This window comes from Bidens hawaiensis, unplaced genomic scaffold (genome assembly GCF_021521415.1).
Source record: "Bidens hawaiensis isolate Kalapana, Puna unplaced genomic scaffold, B.hawaiensis_p1.1 tig00009444_1, whole genome shotgun sequence".
Lineage (NCBI taxonomy): Eukaryota > Viridiplantae > Streptophyta > Magnoliopsida > Asterales > Asteraceae > Bidens > Bidens hawaiensis.
In genome coordinates, this window is record NW_027491699.1 from 121452 (window position 1) to 140208 (window position 18757).

Sequence of the window (18757 nt, forward strand, 5' to 3'; positions counted from 1 at the left end):
GTTGGTCTAGCTGGTAAAAGGTTGGCTTTGCAAATCGAAGGTCACATGTTCGATCCGGCCTCTAGCGGATTTTTGGAACTCTTTTTTTTTATTTTTAAATCTCTTTTCACAAAACTACTTCATCGACTCCATCGTCTCTGTCTTTCTTCCTGTTATTGTTTTCCAAATTTAAATGCAGACCACTATCCAAATCAGTGTTTGTCTACCACTTTAGGATCTTTTTTTGTCATACCCCGACTTAGGGCCTAGGCGTGTGACCACAAGTTGGTACCTGTTTTGTAAATATATCAGAGTTTATGGGTTAATTTTAGCAGAAGACTTTAGGTTGAATATAATATTAATTTACATTGAAAATTTACTCGGGAATTAAATACCCGAGTATTGGTTTACAAAAGATATGTTTTCATATTACAAGGATTTTATATCAAAAACGGAACCATCTTGTATGCGCTTCTATCTTCAATAAGACTCCAATCCTTGTTAACGCTACTTATGCTTAATTACCTGCAATGGGTTGGAAAAATACGTCAGCTATATGCTAGTGAACACGTATGACTCAATAAAACATTTGAATGACAATATAATACAAATATAGTTTTCTCTACAAGCTCAGCAGAAACATTTATACTTCTGGTCTATGTACCACTGCCTTACACACACAATTGTTCCCAAGCCACGTAGCCCTTTCCGGGAGACTAGTTATGACCATTAGCCCGCGGCCACGTAGCCTTAGAATGATTAGGCTGAACGGTTATGTTTGGATCCAGACACATGTGTATTCGGTCTGAGTTGACTTTATTTTCTACTTTGTATTATAAAGTTTTAGAGATTGCATGATCTCATGTAGACATTGATTGACTCGTTAAGACAAACACCCGTTTGTCTCATTGAGTATAATATGTTTTGACTGATTAAAAAGGTTGACGTATTCACCTGTATCATCGGTGTTGTAAACCTTGACTGATCGATTGATTGATTGTGAATGATATTAACCTATACACAATAGGTTTGTATAAATATTTGAATGTTGTTTTGATTAAGCTATGATTGCTAAGCTTAACCTTGAAATCGTTTATCTTTGATTGTGAATGAAAACACTTGTTTTATGTGACGTTTGATATAGCATGCTTTGGCCTAATAGGTTCTACCACGTTGGTAAGTTTCTCCAGGTAAGTAAACGGGTCCCTCGGTTGATTGGGATTTATGCGAATTACTTTTCCTTAGGCAAGAAACTTACTACTAGTGATATCTCCCTTCCAGTTACTACATGCCCTTCAAAATATATCTTTCATTAACATTACTTAATCATGAAGTAACATTTTTAAAAACCTGATTTTGAATGAATGTTTGTAAAATACGATCAAGGTTAAAGGCCATAGCCTCGATTGATAGTCTAAGCTATAATTCAAATAACTTAAACATAACTCCTACCTTAGATTGGATGCTTAGAAAGATAAAACGATAAGGCAGGACTTTATCTACTCGCTTAGGTGATTGCTAGCTTAATTCCAACTTCGTTTCTTGCACGTATTACGAGAAAACAGTACGTCGGCTTGTACGGGGCACGCTTTCCAATGCTATGTATGTGTAAAGAGAGGTGTGTTTGGGATGAATGAGGCTCATACCCGTTACTCCCCTTTTATAGCCATTTTTGGGCCCCGTCGCGTACCGCGCCCGGTCCTTTGGGACTGGTCGCGTACCGCGACGCCGCAATATTGCGCCACCTTATGCGGTGGTGACACGTGGCCTGTCACAACGCGCCACGTGTTGACACGGTGTTGGACACATGTCCGATGACTCACCCACCCCATCGCGTACATATTACCCCGTTGCGTACCGTGGCGGGAAAAAATTTTCAGAATTTACATTTTGGTCCCTGAACTTTCTAAGTTAGTACATTTAAGCTCATATTAAAGAGGGTAAAAAACGCGGTGTTACATTTTTCTTGTTGTATAAGAATAAAAATTAATTCCTTGTTGTTGCGTAAGTTGTGTGCATGCGATGGATGAAACCGAAATCACAAGGTGCCTTTACTTTACAATTGAAATTAATCTAGTAGCAATTGCTTCATTATTGTAAACCATTACTAGTTGCAATTAGAGCCATTGTTTAGTTTTATGTATCCTTGGTTTACGATTTAGTTTAATTAGGTTATATATTCAATTCAATTTGTTTAGTTAAATTATTTAATAGAGCAACAATGATTGAATAGAACGGAATGGTTGCAATGGCTGAAATCAATCGATATGTGACCAAGAACATGGATAAGGATTGAAGAATGGGGGATTAACTTGGGAGATAAGGGCGATAGCGGGAAGAAAAACATACATCAGTATTTTTAATTATGTTTAAATCAAAATGACTTAGTTTTGACTGGTTTCGCATACAACTTGGATGTATAATGACGCAATTTTGACTAGTTTCGCATACAACTGGATTGATATTGTGTTTGGTGATGATTTCAAATTGTGGGTTTAGACTAGCTGAACCCTAAGTGTTTCATAATTGATTCATCGGATTGAACCATCGAACCTCAAACCGACCCGAACCATCGAACCGACCCGAAATTCTTTATACCCTGATCTATGAATTTGAAATATCTAAAAGTTGTGCACCACCTGAAAAAAAATCCTGGATCCGCCAATGGAGAAAACCAATGGGTAATAGGATGGGTCCTGGGTTAAACGGTCAAGAGGGAAGATTCCCTTTTCACCTTATATATGTAAACACTTATTTTGTAATAGGAGATAGGCAAAAAGAATATAATCGATTATTATTATCTTATCAGTCATCTCAAACGAGATCCTTCACCAAGAACCTCACGTCCACACTCGTTCATCTAACTCACTGATCCCCACAACATTTGAGGTTTCTACAATGAAAATTGTAACTTTAACCATTAAGTGAATTACAGTCAACAAAATGATCATATATTTGTTAATACAATTACAATTTATATGAAATTATAGAAATTACATAACTAAGATAACACAACTGTGTTACAAATAAGTAGTCCCTCCGTCTCATTAGCAGTGTCATGGTTTGAAAAACACAAAGTTTAAGGTAGATTGAATGATTACTTTTCTTGCTTACTAAATTACAATAATGCCCTTGGAAATTGGGTCCATCAATATTGTTATTAATGTTAATTGTGTGTGTTTAATCGTAAATTTGGAAATTGACTAATAAATTTTGAAAGTGGACATTTGTAATGAGACAAACAAAAAAAGAAACATTGACACTTTTAATAGAACGGATTGGTTGATATACACTGTTCATTAAAAATCAAAATCTTTATTCCATGTCTGCTTGTAACTCTTTATAAAATAAAATATATGTTTGTGTGACAAATAAGGTTATTCAAGTACATACCGCGACCCTAGATAAATTATAATATATATCCATGAAACTAACAAAAAAATATTCATACACATAAAATAGCATACATTTTTGATCAATTAATATACATGATGTCATTTGAGATCATATGCTCATGTTTATCCAAAAGAAAAACATGATTATCTAAACAAAAAACAGATTAATTACCTGAATTTTGATGATATAATCATCATTAGAATATGAAATTGATTAATCATGATAACTTATTTGTTGTTATTAATATTCTGCATATGACAAATTTTAATTAATTTTATATATTAAAATTAACAATTGTATAATCAAGAAACATATAAAACCCAAAATTTAAATATAACAAAATGATTTGTTTCATTTCATATGAATGGAAAATGACAAAGACATACTAACCTTAAAGCCATGTTCAAATAACAGTAAATTCTTTTTTTTAAATGTGTATAGTTTTATTATTTTGAATATAAACTATAATAGACACTTTAATTATGTATTACCCAATAGGTTATACTAACATAACCTCAAATCATTGTATTTTCTAAAATTAAAATTACTAAGTAATATAATATTGAAATGATTTGAATGAATAACTGATGAAAACGATATTCTAGGTTTTCATATCCTAAATGATTTTTGGAAAACGAATATAGTGGAAAGGGATTAAAACATATTTTTTTGTTTAAAAATTTGAATGATTTTAATTAAGTAATTTGTCTTATAAGACATTAAATTTAATATATTTGAATGTATAAAAAAATATAAATCAAGTCATAAAATATATATTTCTAGAGTATTTTTGTCTTGAGTTATGAAAGAAAATATTAAAACAAAATGTTGATCTTCTTGTTGCTAACCATTTATATTGCACAAAAAAATCATGTAACATCCTAATATTTATAATGTTGAATAAAGAAAGTTACGTTTAGTGATTTCCGCGTTATTAATTAATTAATATCGAGTAAAGAACGGATCATGGATTTAGATTAATTGAGATGGGTTAAATGAGAATGGGCTTTAGGTCCATGGGCTTTAAGGGATATAAATATCCCCTAAACCAACCTAAAACCCTAAACCCTCATTTCATTTACATCATAATCTCTACATACTCCAAAACACACACACACCACACACCGCCATATACGGCCGGCGGCCGAGGGAGAGAAACGAGCAAGATCCGAGAGAGAGTAAACGATTAGTTGTGATTAAACAAGTTAAACGAGATCCAAACGAGCACAAAAGGTATGTTCTTGACCTTTAAAGTTTATGTTTTATTGAATGTCCTTAAGCTTAAAGATCAAAGCTTTATAGTATATACGGGATATATATACGAACGAAATGGTTAGGGAACGTTAGTGGGTGATGTCGAACCATAACAAGGGTATTAAAATCGCCAAAATGCTTGATAAAAACCAAACCCGTAGCTGAACTGGGCAACTTCGCCTGCAAACTGATAACTTCGCCTGCAAACTGGTAACTTCGCCTTCAAAGCTTAACTTCGCCTTCAAAGCTTAACTTCGCCTACTGCCAAGTTCGCCTAGCTGGTAACTTCGCCTAAAGCTAAGTTCGCCTAAGGTTTAACTTCGCCTAAAGCTAAGTTCGCCTAAGGTTTAACTTCGCCTAAAGCTAAGTTCGCATAAGGTTTAACTTCGCCTAAAGCTAAGTTCGCCTAAGGTTTAACTTCGCCTAAAGTCAAGTTCGATTAGAAAATAAATTAAAAACCTAATGGAAAATGTGTTAAGACAGTTAATGTAAATAAAATTTTTCCAAGCTGACCTGGCAGCTCGACCCCAGCCAGGGGCTCTGCCCCTTGGACCCTGCTAGGGGCTGCCGCCCCTAGACCCCGCTGCCAGGGGCGCTGCCCCCGGACCCCCGTTCGTTGTGGGTTGTATAAAGATATAAATACAACATGAGTAGTAGTAGTTAATTGATACATGTAAATATTATACAGTTAGCCGTGCACAGCTCAAGAAGGGAATAACGATTAACAGAGAGCGTAACATGATTCAGGTGAGTTTCTAGCCCCATTTATGTGTTATGTTTTCGGGGCTGTGTGCATACTCGATGTGTTGTTAATACATTTATCCTAAGTGATAAGTGTATGACATATGTGATATATGTGATGGATATGAATGATTGCTTGTCGGTACGCGAACGATCTTCGGATATTGCGCGTACTGTCAGGTCAAAAATAAAGGTACGAATATTATATATCGAAGATGTATGAACATTACAAATGAATACTTGTCGGGGCGTGAACGATCTTCGGATATTGCACGTATCGACAAGAGGTATGGTTGTTAAATGAATGATGTAAAGAACGCCTAGAGTGTTCTTATGCTATAATGTAAATATTGTATATGTGAAGTATGTGTATACAGGTACACGAATGGTATGTGAGTTCTACGTTCGACATAGTAAGTTAGGATGACAAATCCCTCTAGCTTTTGTCGGACATAGACTCGGCTGGTGATGGCGTAGTTAAGGACTGCGGGCCTTATACGTAATGTAGATGATAGATGTAAACGTAGATAGGGACGGTGGGCCTTATACGTGTTACAGATAATAGACGACAACGTAGTTAAGGACTGCGGACCTTATACGTATTATAGATAGGCATCAGCATAAGAAAAGACTGTGGACCTTATACGTGCTGTATTTGTATTGTGGTAGCATAGGGGAGGACTGCGCACCTCGTACGTGCTATGGTTTAGGTTGCAACATAGGGAAGGACTGTGGACCTTGTACGTGTTGTGGATGTAGGATGGTATAGGGAAGGACTGCGGGCCTTGCACGTACCATAAATGGTGAACATAGGTAAGGACTGCGGACCTTTTACGTGTTCACGACCTTGAGTACAGGTATAGACGGCGGACTATGAACGTACTCTCGGTAGACTGAGGTTAGTGATTGTAGATATGTATGTATGTATGGTAGTAAGTATGTATGTAGAACAGAAGGGTAACTAGTTAGGTATGGATATGTATCTTCGGATATGTATGTATGTGTATGTATTGTATGGCGTCCGATTAACTAGAACTCACTCAGCGTAGCTGACTTTTAGTATGCACGCAGGTGAGTAGAATGAGACAACTAGCTTGAGCGGGCACATGGTGGGCGAATAGGAGACTGGCATTTGAAGACTCAAGATGTTTTAATGTAATTGACGTTTATTTTGAAAGACAAGAATGTTTAATTAAGGCAAGTTTTGGATTGTTGTAACGTTTCATGAAAGTTGTTATATTCCGCGAAAGTTTTAATGAACTCTGATTTGTAAGAACTGTGTTTATGAATAAATCCGACGCTAAAGTAAGGCTACCGGGTTCGGGGCCTTACAAATCATATAAATAAATGATAGATAGTTCATATAGTAAATCGTTATTCATATGGATTATAATCATAATATTCAACTTCAATAAATTAATGTTAAACACCGAGATATATATAAAATGTATTCTTCATGTTTGCAATATTTATATAAAATGGTTGGAGAAAATTAAGAAAATACACATTTTTTTTAGTTCAAATACATATGAGAAAATTTTAAATTCAAATTGAAACAAATCTATCTATTCTAATAAATAACTACCAATTTTTGTCACTCTCATTGCTCTCTTTCTCCTTTTTTTTTTCAACATTTCAATAATGATCCTTATATTTTGAGTCATTTTAATATATGAATTGAAGTTTATTTTTCTTAATGTAAATCTTATTCGATTTATTAGTTAACATTAATGCTGCTCAAATCTCAGTTTAAAAACAACTTATAGTTTACCTTGATTTTAATTACCTGTGATATTAAAATTTTATTCTAATAGGTCTGCAACTTTAATTTTGATATTTTTTTATTTTATTATATTTCAACATTAATGTTAATGAATTAATCGAATAAGATTTATATTAAGAAAAATAAACTTCAATTCATATATTGAAATGACTCAAAATACAAGGATCAATATTGAAATGTTGAAAAAAAGGAGAAAGAGAGCTATGAGAGTGACAAGTGGCAAAAATTGATAGTTATTTATTAGAATAGATAGATTTGCCAATCTCATGTTACATCTATGTAGTTAGATCAGTTATTCTTGTATTACGAGTTATCCGATTAGTTTAACAACTAACTAGCCATTGTTTTGAAATCTCATGGTTTTAAATTCAAAACATGACTCAATGGTGTTTTTCTCACACTGGTAGGTTTTTTCTTTGATGATGTTCCTGGTTAATTCAAGTCTGCAACGTTAAAATTAGATAGACGGTTGATATTACGACTCAAAAAACTCATTCGTGAAGGGTAGTTTCAAGAAAAAAAAACAAACAATCCCATTTACACTTAGACCCATGCTCTATTACAACTTGACATTTTTCAGCTAAACTATTATTACCATAAAAATGCTCCTCATTCTCAAGAATTAAAATTCCTAGTCTCTCACTTATTCACAATCAATTCAAAATGCTAATAAAAATACATAAGAAATCAACACAATTATTGTATGATACTGAAATCAAATTAACACAATTAGTGAAATGCATCCCACTAGTTGATTCTTGTTACTAGGGGCGGCAAATCCTGACACGACCCGAAACCTGACATGAAAGAATATAGGTTTTGGGTTGTCTGAAATGACCCGTTTTCTGAACTTGACTCGTTTAAAAAGTTGGTTGACCGGTTGACCCGTTTAAGAATTTTAGAGAAGTTAATATTTTGATTTTGAAGATAGGAAGTGTTAAATTTTAAAGTTAAATGCTTAGATACTTAATTTCCATTTAACTATTCACTTCCAACATTTTTTTTGTTTTAAATGTATATTCTCTGATTATTTTAATTCGTTTGTTCTTATTTTTAGCTAAACATGTGAACCGTAAGTGCACAAAACAACAAAATCTATCACAAATTATTAAAATGTTTTATATGCGTAAGATTTGTTTGAATGGTGAAGAAATGGTCACAAGTCACAACTATACAACATCCCTCAATTTCTTCACCATGAAATTTTGGAAACTCAATCTTACAAAATCGATTATTGCTCCTTTTATTCTGTGTGATCTTCATGATTTGAATGTTGATTGTCAGTGTTGTTGCTTGAATCTTGTAAGCTTCGGATTACCTTAGTCAAGGTTGTACAGATTCCTGTCATTTTCATAAATTCTCTCTCAAGTCGCTCGTGATTCCTCCTAGACTTTTTTTTGTTTGCTCAATTGCCGATTCTAAACTCAATTGTCAACCTCTTGATCCTTAGTTATAGACCAGTGAGACTAATCTGACTCGAGCTATGAAAAATGTATCTAAAACCATAACAAACTGAAATATGTATCTAAAACCATAACAAACTTTTAGATAAAGATAAGGCAGTTAAATCTCCTCCTTAGCCTCCCTATGAGATCGTCCGTACCACCCCGGTTTATGTCAACAAATTAGGATTTACATATCAACTACAACTTGACATTTTCAACTACACAATTATAACAGTAACATAATCCATGGAATACATAAGTACCCTTACATGGCATCTTTGGACATTCTAGTAGTAACTTTTGTTGATTTTATCAATGGAAAACAGTCAAATATGGACCACCTCATACAGGTATACTGTATACAATATAGATTCAGCATTATAATCGTAAATTGACCAAACAAAAATCTCAAAACCCACGAGTCTATACATGTACATAAGATAGTATCGAACATGCATGCCATCAACGAGTGTATGTTGTTTAGATTTCTCCATGGGACCTGGTAATAGGAACCTCAGCCTCATTATCCAATGGCATATATTGTGCCATAATAGCCCGGATCTCTAAATCCATGTATCTCTGCATTAAAAGTTCACAAGTATACACACATATTGATTATATAGATGTTAATACAAAACCAAAAGTAAAAAGCAATAAACAAATTAATCAACACTTACACCTACCATATGTGATTCTTGTCTATTCACTACGTACGTATAGTGATTATGCGGTTCTCATAGTTCTTTACATAATGAGCATGTCTCATCTCTTATATTTTTTATCATATAAATTGACTATAATGCATTTGGAATTCTATTTGTGTTTAGCCCACATGCCCAGGTTAGGTTTCTTTACGGTTTGTTTCTGGTTTATATCGATGGTTCGTTCTCTAGTCTAGTTATGCACTTCAGTTAAACGCGCTTCATAACTTTTACAAATTTCAATATGTTACTTAACTGCATTATGTATCGATCCCAGTTAAAGCACTTCGTACAACTGCTTATTCAAAAAAAAGGGAAAAAGTTAAAAGGCGTACCCGAACTCTATACTTGTAGAATATGTATCCAACAACTCCAATAGCAATCAAAACAATAAATACCCATCCAAAACCCCAGCCGCCGCGTGTATTAACGTCTTTAGTACCTGTCCAAGATTCATTAATCACATCAAGAAACATTCTACAAATTGTGTAGATCTGCCACAATGTCTTTTTAGATAAACCGATAAATCTTTGAGTTTGGAAAGTACCATGAATAAAATCCAAGAAACATATATTCAATATATATACTCACTTATGCATATATCATGTTCTTTAAGGTAGAACAAGTTGGCTGCACAGCTACACTCATAACTTCCCCAAGTATTCTTGCACTTGCATTTAGAACACTGACATGCGCTTTTTTCTTTGCATTCATCGATATCTAAGATATAATAAGGTAAGGATCATAAAAAAAGTAGCAAGTTTGACTTTCGACCCGAAAAAAGAACAACCCAAATTCCAAAATAGACTCCTTTCATAAGTAAATGGATCAAAACTGTCACTTGTCGTTACAAAGTTACAAGTTCCTGGAAGAATCTTGTAGTACCTTCACAAATACTAACTCCGTCACCCTTGAAACCCGGTGGACATGTGCAACCTTTTGTACGGCCATCCTTAAGGAAGATGAACAATATACATTCATACATATGCATACACACATATACAAACAAAGAGAGAGAGAGAGAGAGAGAGATACAGAGAGAACTAACAATGCAAGCAGTGTAGTTCCTGCCCTCGTTGGTGCCTTCCCAACAACCTCCATTTTTAACTTCACAACGGAGGGCTGTCGAAGCTACAATGAAAACAATAAGCGGCTTTTTAGATATTTCATTATGCTAATTTATTCTCAAATGGAAGCAAACTACCTTCACAATGTGTATAGCCATCACCAACATACTTCACACCATTCACGACCGGGCATTCACACACTTTCCCGCGGAAAGTATCCTACATCGTATGAATTAAAACATGTTTCTCAGATAAGTCATACGATAATCTAAACCATGGATCAAAAGTGAACCACGTGAAAATAGAATTATCGTGGTACCTTGCAAGCGGTAATATTAGCAACTTTGTCTATCCAGCAGCCTCCGTTGTCAATCAAACACTCATTTGCTTCTATTTCTGCAAGCATTATACAATACAAAATTATGGGTTGACCCGATCGAACCAAATTAATAATTTTATAACAGTCGTTTTTATATGAACTCATTTGGTCAGAACCCATTTTTACTTGTTTATTACTAACCCAACCCAACCCAACGCAACCCAACCCAACCCGCCCATTTTCCAGGCTCAATACTGACCATTGCTTAAACACAATGCTGGTTCTGTGGTCTCCTTAAATCCCGAACAAATGGCTTTCAAAACGGCCTTGTTATCAAGTCTACCTGCACCAATTAATTGTTATTAGACAGTTTTATTTAAAAAAATGTGAGATGAACTTTAACATCAAAATATTTACTGTTGTAGTTGTAGACAACAGACCTCTATACTGTCTGTTATTTATTACAAGAGTCGGTTGCATTGTCACATCCCCACGGGTACCATCCCCTATCTGCAGATTTACAATTTTATGTATATTATTATGTCAACAATATGCAATATTGCAACTTAGAGGTGAACAAATGGGCCGGGTAGAAGCCCAATTAGGCCCAAAAAGCTTAATCCCATACTCCCATTATCCCATAAAATCCTACAATGTGTAATTTTACTTTATTTTTTGAGGTATTTTTCTACAAAATGATTTATATTATTTATTAGATTTTGTTATTGTGATATTAACTTTATGTGAAGTTTAAAACCAATGCTAAATATTATGTCACTTTTAAGTAATATTAAGTTTTGGACCGAGCTTGGGCCCAATTAAAAGTTGTACATCTCTAGTTTCGTTCCATTTATATATAAACTGGTCATTTTGGGTTACATTTTATCTTGAACTTGAACTAGTCGATTGGCATAACAAAATCTATAATATATAAAAACAAAAACTCAAAAATCCTACGTGTCGTGATGTGGTCGCTTCCCCTTTTTTCGGAGTCACCAGATTTGTTTGATTTATAAATTGAGCCTTCTCATTCATTTGACCCGAATTCACGGGTATTGGTCTTATCAAACCCAGATATTTCTTAAATGGGTTATAATATCTCATTAAATAAAAAACTAATCTCACCAAATATTTGATATAAAAATCCTATAAAGTAGAGATATACTAAAAATTAATATATGATTTATTTAAAAAAAGATATATATTATTTATAATTAAAAAACCAATTTTATAATAAAAAAATAAACGGGTCTTAGGTCTCATCAAACCCATATACCATTTAAACCGGGTTATAACATCTTAGTTATTTGTGAAACCATTTTATCATCAAACTCTAAGTATATTATAAATTTCCTTACAATAATTTTTTTTTTTGGTTTTTTTAGAAACTTCTTAAATATCATAGAAACATCCAAACGATTTACAATGAAGTGGCAAATGGCAACAAGTTGCGTCGCAACCCCCTTTTGGATAGCAAACCCAATCCTACTAAAAACAAAGTTTCGATTCTTATGTGTCGATACGTTACTATGCACAACTTTCTGAACCCTATTCAAAAGGTCCACGGCATCCGGAGCTAAGAAACCAAAAGTATTAAAAGCAAAGGGAATAAAAAAAACAAAAATTTTAAAAATAAATAAATATTAAAAACAAATAATATAAAACAACCTCTATAATATAAGATAAAAACTAGTAAATTAATATATATAAAAATCTCAGTTGGTTTATAGTTACCCAAAGTGTATTTATAATGCATATAACGTCCCAAGTCATTTTGTAAATTAACTTAATTATATAATAATAAAATAAAAATCATATTTGACACGCTAATAGTTGATAGATATTCACAAACCTGTGCCTCTTGCTCAGCCTTGAGGACTGCGTTTTCAGTGTCTTCTTCTATATTACCCAAACATTCATTTATTTTCGCGATATCAATTCCTGTTTATAGCACATAAAGTCAATATTAGCCAAAGATTAATCAAGCATAAACCAAAACAAGAGAGGATTAAAAGAAATAACCACATTTTATGGCACATTAACTTACCAAACGTTGCGATAACTTCATACGCGCATTCTTTGTTAAACTTCTTCTCTTTCATTTGACAACGAGTTGAAAAACCCGTCACATAGTCCCACCAAAACCATGGTTTCCCGTCTTCACTCGTTACCTTATAAAAACAAGCCTGAATCAAATTTTGAACAACAACTTCTTTCCCAGTATACCCTTTACTAAAATCTTCCTCGGGATCCGGAGCACAATATCTCCCATGATTAATACACTGAGACTTGCACCTTTCGCTTGTTTTATAATCCTCCGGGCAATACCAAGTTATATAATGTGGGGTGAACTTCGCGTGTCCTTGTTGTTCAAGCATTTTTGCAACATGTTTAAACGTTTTAACAAAGTTTAACTGAGTGTCACACTTGGGCCCACATTCGTCGTTGCTGTTGGTCCAAAATGCGTATTCGACACGCTCATCTGGATGAGGGAGAGCTTCGGTCCAATCAAGATTTACAAGGACAAGATCATTGTTTTCTAGGGATTTTTTCATTGATGTCCCAAGTGATTGTGTGATGAGGACAGATGAGATTGTTAAGTTTTTCAAGTATGTGGCTGCTGGATCTTCTGGCTTTTCCATGGTTATTAATTTGTCGGATTCACTCTCGACGAGAATAGCATCGGCCTCGGCGTTTTGTGCGTTCCATGCCTTCTTTGAGAAGTAACAACCTGTCAAATAGATATATAGATACCAATGATTTATGCCTTGTATATATGTCAAGAAATGGTTTTGTAGTTTTGGACAAGCGGGACAAAAGGAAGCATGACAGAAATAGCCCAAACTTCAAATGAGTGTAATGGAAAGGTCTCAACGAGCCGGATCATGTGACAAACTTTCTTAGGCAGTTTGACCCGACTGTCGGGACCAAATTCCATCAATTAGGGCTTCGGTTTCGTCACCCAAGATCTTTGACAAATTTTAGCTTACTCGTATTTTTTTCTTTTTGGTGTAAATTGATTGTCTTAAATTACACGTTTATTAGTCTCGTTAACCTCAGTATTTATTACCAGCTTGCAAATTCAAATATTTGGCAATAGCTACCAAATTTAGAGTTGCCTTTATAGTGACATCTCATGTAATGGTTTAAGTTACGGGTGTTCATAAATCGTTGAGACCAACCGAACCACGCAAACGAAAAAAAAATGATATGGCTTGACCGGTTTATAATATTTAGTTATTTACAGTATGGTTCACAGTTTGGTTTTTACCGTTGATGGTTTACGGTTTAGACTTGAAACATGCCGTGTAAACTAAAATGGCCATTTAACATTAACTAATTGTTTTATTATAGAAATACGAATTAGGTGTATATATTGTGTTCATAAACAACCCTAATATTTTACTTATAAAATTTAATACAAAAGTATGTTTTTTTCTAACTTTTATTTTATCTAGAATCATTTTTTCAAATGAACGATTTGAAGATCTAATAATTCTAAAGACTGTGGATCGTTGGGAGCTTTCAATTCATAGATGTAAAACCAAACCGTAAAAACAGTCATTTGAGAACGTTTAAACGCAAATTTAGTTTTACATCAATCTTTTTTAAGAATTCTTTGTATGTTATTTTTCATGCTTCCGCTCTGCGTCAACTTTTAACTTCAAACTCAAATTTCAACAAAATAACTTATTATTCAACTTTACTTTAGTTGGATCAAAGATCATTAAAACCAAAAATCCCAAAGTAATAAACCAACATAATTCAATAATTAATAATCAAGATATCACCAATTCATCATGCATCAAAACAAACCACAAATAACTTAGCAAAGTGTTCTTACCACCGCGATCCACAAGAAGAAACACGGGAAGGCCACCTGGCTTCTTAGGTTTAAAAGATATATCATCGGTGAGTTCGTTGCAAGCTTCAGGATTCGCCTTTCGATATCTAACCACACCGGTTAATGTTCCTCCGTATCTAGGAATACCAAAATTAGCAAGTGCACATTTATAAGTGTCTTTCAAACTCTCAGGTGATGTCACCTTCAAACTGATGTTTTCCACCACAAATCTACACAAACAAGATTCAATGATAGATAAAAACAAAACACAAATCACAAAAACCAACTTTAATGTTCTCATAATATCCAGTTTTGATCAAAACTCAACACCCAAATTCAAAGGGTTTGTATGTAGCTAAAATATGAAGTGTCGTTTGTGGTGTTTGATATGTACAAATATCGGAAACTACGAGGAGACAACGAGGCCGGCAATTAAATCAAAGTGGTCATATAAATCCAATAGCTTCGGAACAATGCTTTTAAAATAATATATTCTAATATAAAGTTAACGAATAATAATTCATATAGACAATGTAACTAGTGACACTCTTAATTTTCACTTTGTGATTGATAAGGACCTCGTTTGCTCGTAACTTTCTTTTATGTTGATTCATAATATCTTACGGCCTACGTACAAACTTTGCCGTCAGAGTGTGACTATCCTTGACACAATATCGTAATTAAAAGTTAAGTGTGCCACCGAGTACATTATATATATTTCTCTAGATTGTGTTTAATCAACCAAATTCATTCTCCATCTCTATCTCTATTCAACTTACAAACTATTTTTCTCTTTTTTTTTATATACTCACATATATTATTTAAAGTTTAAAGAGATGATAAAAATCACTATTAATAAAACTTTAAATTTTTGTGATGGAAATCAGATGGAGATGCAAAATATAAAAATATTTAAGTTTTTGAGATGGAAATGGAGAAAGAGATCTTACATTCTCTCGGTTAATCCATCTCTTTCTGAATGCATTTGGAAAATATAACATTTGTAGAGCATGATATGTATATGTAATTCAACCCAACAACCCATGGAATATTATGAAAATTCATAACTATGTGATCAAGTCATTCATAGTCACGCCATTTAAAACAAACACTAATTTGCAATCCGACGTTAGGACAACGACTATGTGAGGCATGATCACCACTTAGCCATGTAAAACACTAAAACCATGCAAACATTTTAAAAATACACAAGGGCCACGACGTCACCACATACTTGTGTTGTGTAGTCATATGTCAGATTAAGTGTTTTTCTTGCATCTTCTTGATAAGTAAACGTTTATAACGAGAAGATGTAGAAGGATTCCTTTGAAGAGTAAAAATCTCCTTTGACATCTCTTCATTTATAAATAACTAGGATATAATCTTTGTAAAAAAGTAAAAATGATAGTTCCCATTTCACTAGTAGTTGTCCATCACTTCATTCTCTTATGATCAATTTAGAGAGAACAAGAAAACTAGAAGTCTAGAAGAAGATGAAGTTTACTATATATATATATATATATATATATATATATATAGGGTTGGTATCATTTGAGAACTTCAAAAAAGTTAAGAACTTCTAGGAACTCATAAGAAACAAACATTTTTTTAACTTTTTTCATATATTAACATTGTTTAAGACTAGTTTTACCATATTTTATATATAAATTTGTTATTACATATATAAATCACAAGTTTACATATCTGTAAAATTTATGTAATAACAAATTTACATATATGTAGAAAAAAGTTTAGATATGTGTAAAAACTAATTTTCATAATTATAATTGTAATTATAGATATAAAAAGTGATAAAAGTACACTCAAATAACAATAGCATACAAAAAAAATTTATAAAAAACGTTAATTTTCAAGGTTCCTTCAAATTCTTAAATAATTTAAGAGTTCTGTAATTTTATATATATAGGGTTTGGATCAAATACAAATGAAATTAAAGTGCTAAACGTGATAATCAAGTAGAGTAATTATATAATCAAGTAGAGTAATTATGTAATTTCATCATAGACATAATTACTTTATGATGTAATTACATAATTACTATATATGATTCTCACAATTAGCACGTTGATTCCATTTGTACGTTAACTTTCCACAAAATATAAAACAAAAGACCAAAAAAAAATCAAAAAGTGAATTTTAGTCTAGGTATGCCAATTCAAAATTTATACATTTTCAAGACACTTTCTATATGATCCGGTTTTCCCATAGAAGCTTTAACCAGCTACTTATATTGTTCATCATCAGAACTCCCCAAAATGGATGAACATCCCATTCATCCTCTTGTGTTAGATCAATACACTCATCTACCGGACACTCATTAGTATCGCTCTTGTCCATATCGACTTGCTCTAATTCGTGATGAGTGAAATCTCCTGTCCATTCAAGATTCATGCGTACAAACTCACCCTCGTATAAGGCTTTCTTTATTGAATTGCCAAGCGATCTCCTAATGAGCGCCAAAGGGATGGTTTGGTTTTCCATAATATAACCGTCTACTATGGTCGTCAAGAACTCACGATCATTCGCAACAAGAATACCTGCAGCTCCTGCATTTTGTGCATTCTGTACCTTGAAACTGAAGTGACAATCTGCCATGCAAATCAATAATTCAATATAAATAATATGATCTCCAACTTCTTAACTGTTTGGCGGGAAGTTTGTTTATATAATAAACAAACAAACATGACCCCAAAAAAAGTTGTAAATTTAATTCATTTATGTTCGTTAATTTACATTCGTTCGTTTACATATTCCTATTTGTCTTTTTCTTCGTTTACGTTCAATTATATTGATCGTTCACTTATGTTCAGTCACACTTATGTTCGTTCACTTACGCATGTTTATAATATTAACGAATCAAACATAGAAGAACACGAACACTCCCATTTTCATAAGCACATCATATAGTAATATAATTTATTACCTCCTCTATCAGCAAGAAGAAAAACCGGAAGGCTACCAACATGAGCCTTGGTTTTGAATGAGATTTCATGAGTGAAACTGTTGCAAGCTTTTTGATTAACTTTCAGATAAACGACAACACCGGTCAATGTTCCTCCATGTTGAGGAACACCAAAACTACTAACTGCACATTCATATGTACCTTTTAGATTCTCAGGTGAAGATACCTTCAAACTATTGTTTTCCACTACAAAACTGCACAAACAAGATCCACACATGAAGAGAAACCAAACACTAATGATAAACCTTAACTTCCCCATTGTCATTGTTTTAGTTTTAAGTTTTAAACATAAAAATGAGTATAAGAACAGGTTTTAACTTTAAATAACTCATAATACTGAGAATGACAAACTTAAAATATTGTCCCTTGGTTATATCAAATTGACAAGGATTTAGCCTGTTTTGTACGTACATATCATTGGAATTGTCTAAGTGTCTGTTCATAGATTAACATTGGAGACTACGTATGTTAATGCATTGATGTCACTTTCTATTGTCTACGAATGAAAATCGGTCAACGTGGCTTGTTCAATCGTATGTAAACAAGTCGAGCCCGGCCAAGGTAAAATCTTTTGTTGACTGGCTCGTTTAAGTTAAAGCACAAATTTTAATTGCGTTGTGATGTGGATAATATAACGTTTTTATTTTTATATACGTCAATATGTGTAAATATACAAATTTTGAAAAAAGTTGAGTTGGCTCAAGGCTTTTACGACGAGTTGGCTCGTCTAACTTCAAGCGTGAATCCAACCTAATAGAGATGATAGGATATGTGTTAGATAATTATTGTGGAATTTATTAATTGAGTCCTAGTTGTAGTCAATTGTATTTAAGTTTGCTATATATACCATGTTTATAGTAGGGACAATGTAATCAAGTTTTAAAGTCAGAATTTTTTATTAATAAACGAGCAATACCAATTCTTAACTTGAGATTTATAAATCATAGTGGAGGTGAAAGCTCATTATGGAGTCACACACTAACAAATATACTACACCAAAATTGAGTACGTTCTACCAAGATGGTATCAAGTTTTAAAGCTTGATTTCATTCAACTCGGATGAATATCGATAACTCTCACTGAGTTGAGAATTCGAAAACCACTAATTGACTTGAGAACCTGATCATCGCTTGTTATTCAGGAAGATTTATTTGTGATCGAAGAGAGTATACAGCACGGTGCAATTTGACCGGATAAGAGTGACCATTTGCATATGAAGACTATATTCATAAACTTAAAATTGGT

The 18757-nt window shown here is 33.3% G+C and overlaps 2 protein-coding genes and 1 long non-coding RNA gene across 3 annotated transcripts; all 3 read right to left on the minus strand.

Moving 5' to 3' along the window:
• Positions 1-8974: 8974 nt before the first annotated feature.
• Positions 8975-10044, minus strand: LOC143532378 (uncharacterized). Its single transcript, XR_013135162.1, has 3 exons — positions 9891-10044; positions 9635-9741; positions 8975-9177 (listed from the first exon to the last, which is right to left on the minus strand). It is a non-coding gene; the product is annotated as an uncharacterized LOC143532378 (long non-coding RNA).
• Positions 10045-10923: 879 nt separating this feature from the next.
• LOC143532376 (vacuolar-sorting receptor 1-like) lies at positions 10924-15084 on the minus strand. The gene is made up of 5 exons (XM_077027443.1): positions 14530-15084; positions 12733-13416; positions 12538-12626; positions 11126-11195; positions 10924-11028 (listed from the first exon to the last, which is right to left on the minus strand). Exons 1-5 carry the CDS (start codon positions 14828-14830, stop codon positions 10934-10936), a joined length of 1239 nt encoding a protein of 412 aa, XP_076883558.1. The 5' UTR covers positions 14831-15084; the 3' UTR covers positions 10924-10933.
• A 1592-nt stretch (positions 15085-16676) lies between these two features.
• On the minus strand, positions 16677-18057 carry LOC143532377 (vacuolar-sorting receptor 2-like). The gene is made up of 2 exons (XM_077027444.1): positions 17474-18057; positions 16677-17138 (listed from the first exon to the last, which is right to left on the minus strand). Exons 1-2 carry the CDS (start codon positions 17775-17777, stop codon positions 16735-16737), a joined length of 708 nt encoding a protein of 235 aa, XP_076883559.1. The 5' UTR covers positions 17778-18057; the 3' UTR covers positions 16677-16734.
• Positions 18058-18757: the final 700 nt, after the last annotated feature.

What these genes read in the sequence shown, in the direction of transcription:
- LOC143532377 (XM_077027444.1), bottom strand. Translation starts at nt 17,777, where the DNA reads ATGACAATGGGGAAGTTAAGGTTTATCATTAGTGTTTGGTTTCTCTTC. An exon ending in TCTTCTTGCTGATAGAGGAG is followed by an intron (nt 17,139 to 17,473) that starts GTAATAAATTAT and finishes TTTGCATGGCAG; the next exon opens with ATTGTCACTTCAGTTTCAAG.
- LOC143532376 (XM_077027443.1), bottom strand. Translation starts at nt 14,830, where the DNA reads ATGAGAACATTAAAGTTGGTTTTTGTGATTTGTGTTTTGTTTTTATCT. An exon ending in TCTTCTTGTGGATCGCGGTG is followed by an intron (nt 13,417 to 14,529) that starts GTAAGAACACTT and finishes TCTATTTGACAG; the next exon opens with GTTGTTACTTCTCAAAGAAG. An exon ending in AGGCTGAGCAAGAGGCACAG is followed by an intron (nt 11,196 to 12,537) that starts GTTTGTGAATAT and finishes GTAAATCTGCAG; the next exon opens with ATAGGGGATGGTACCCGTGG.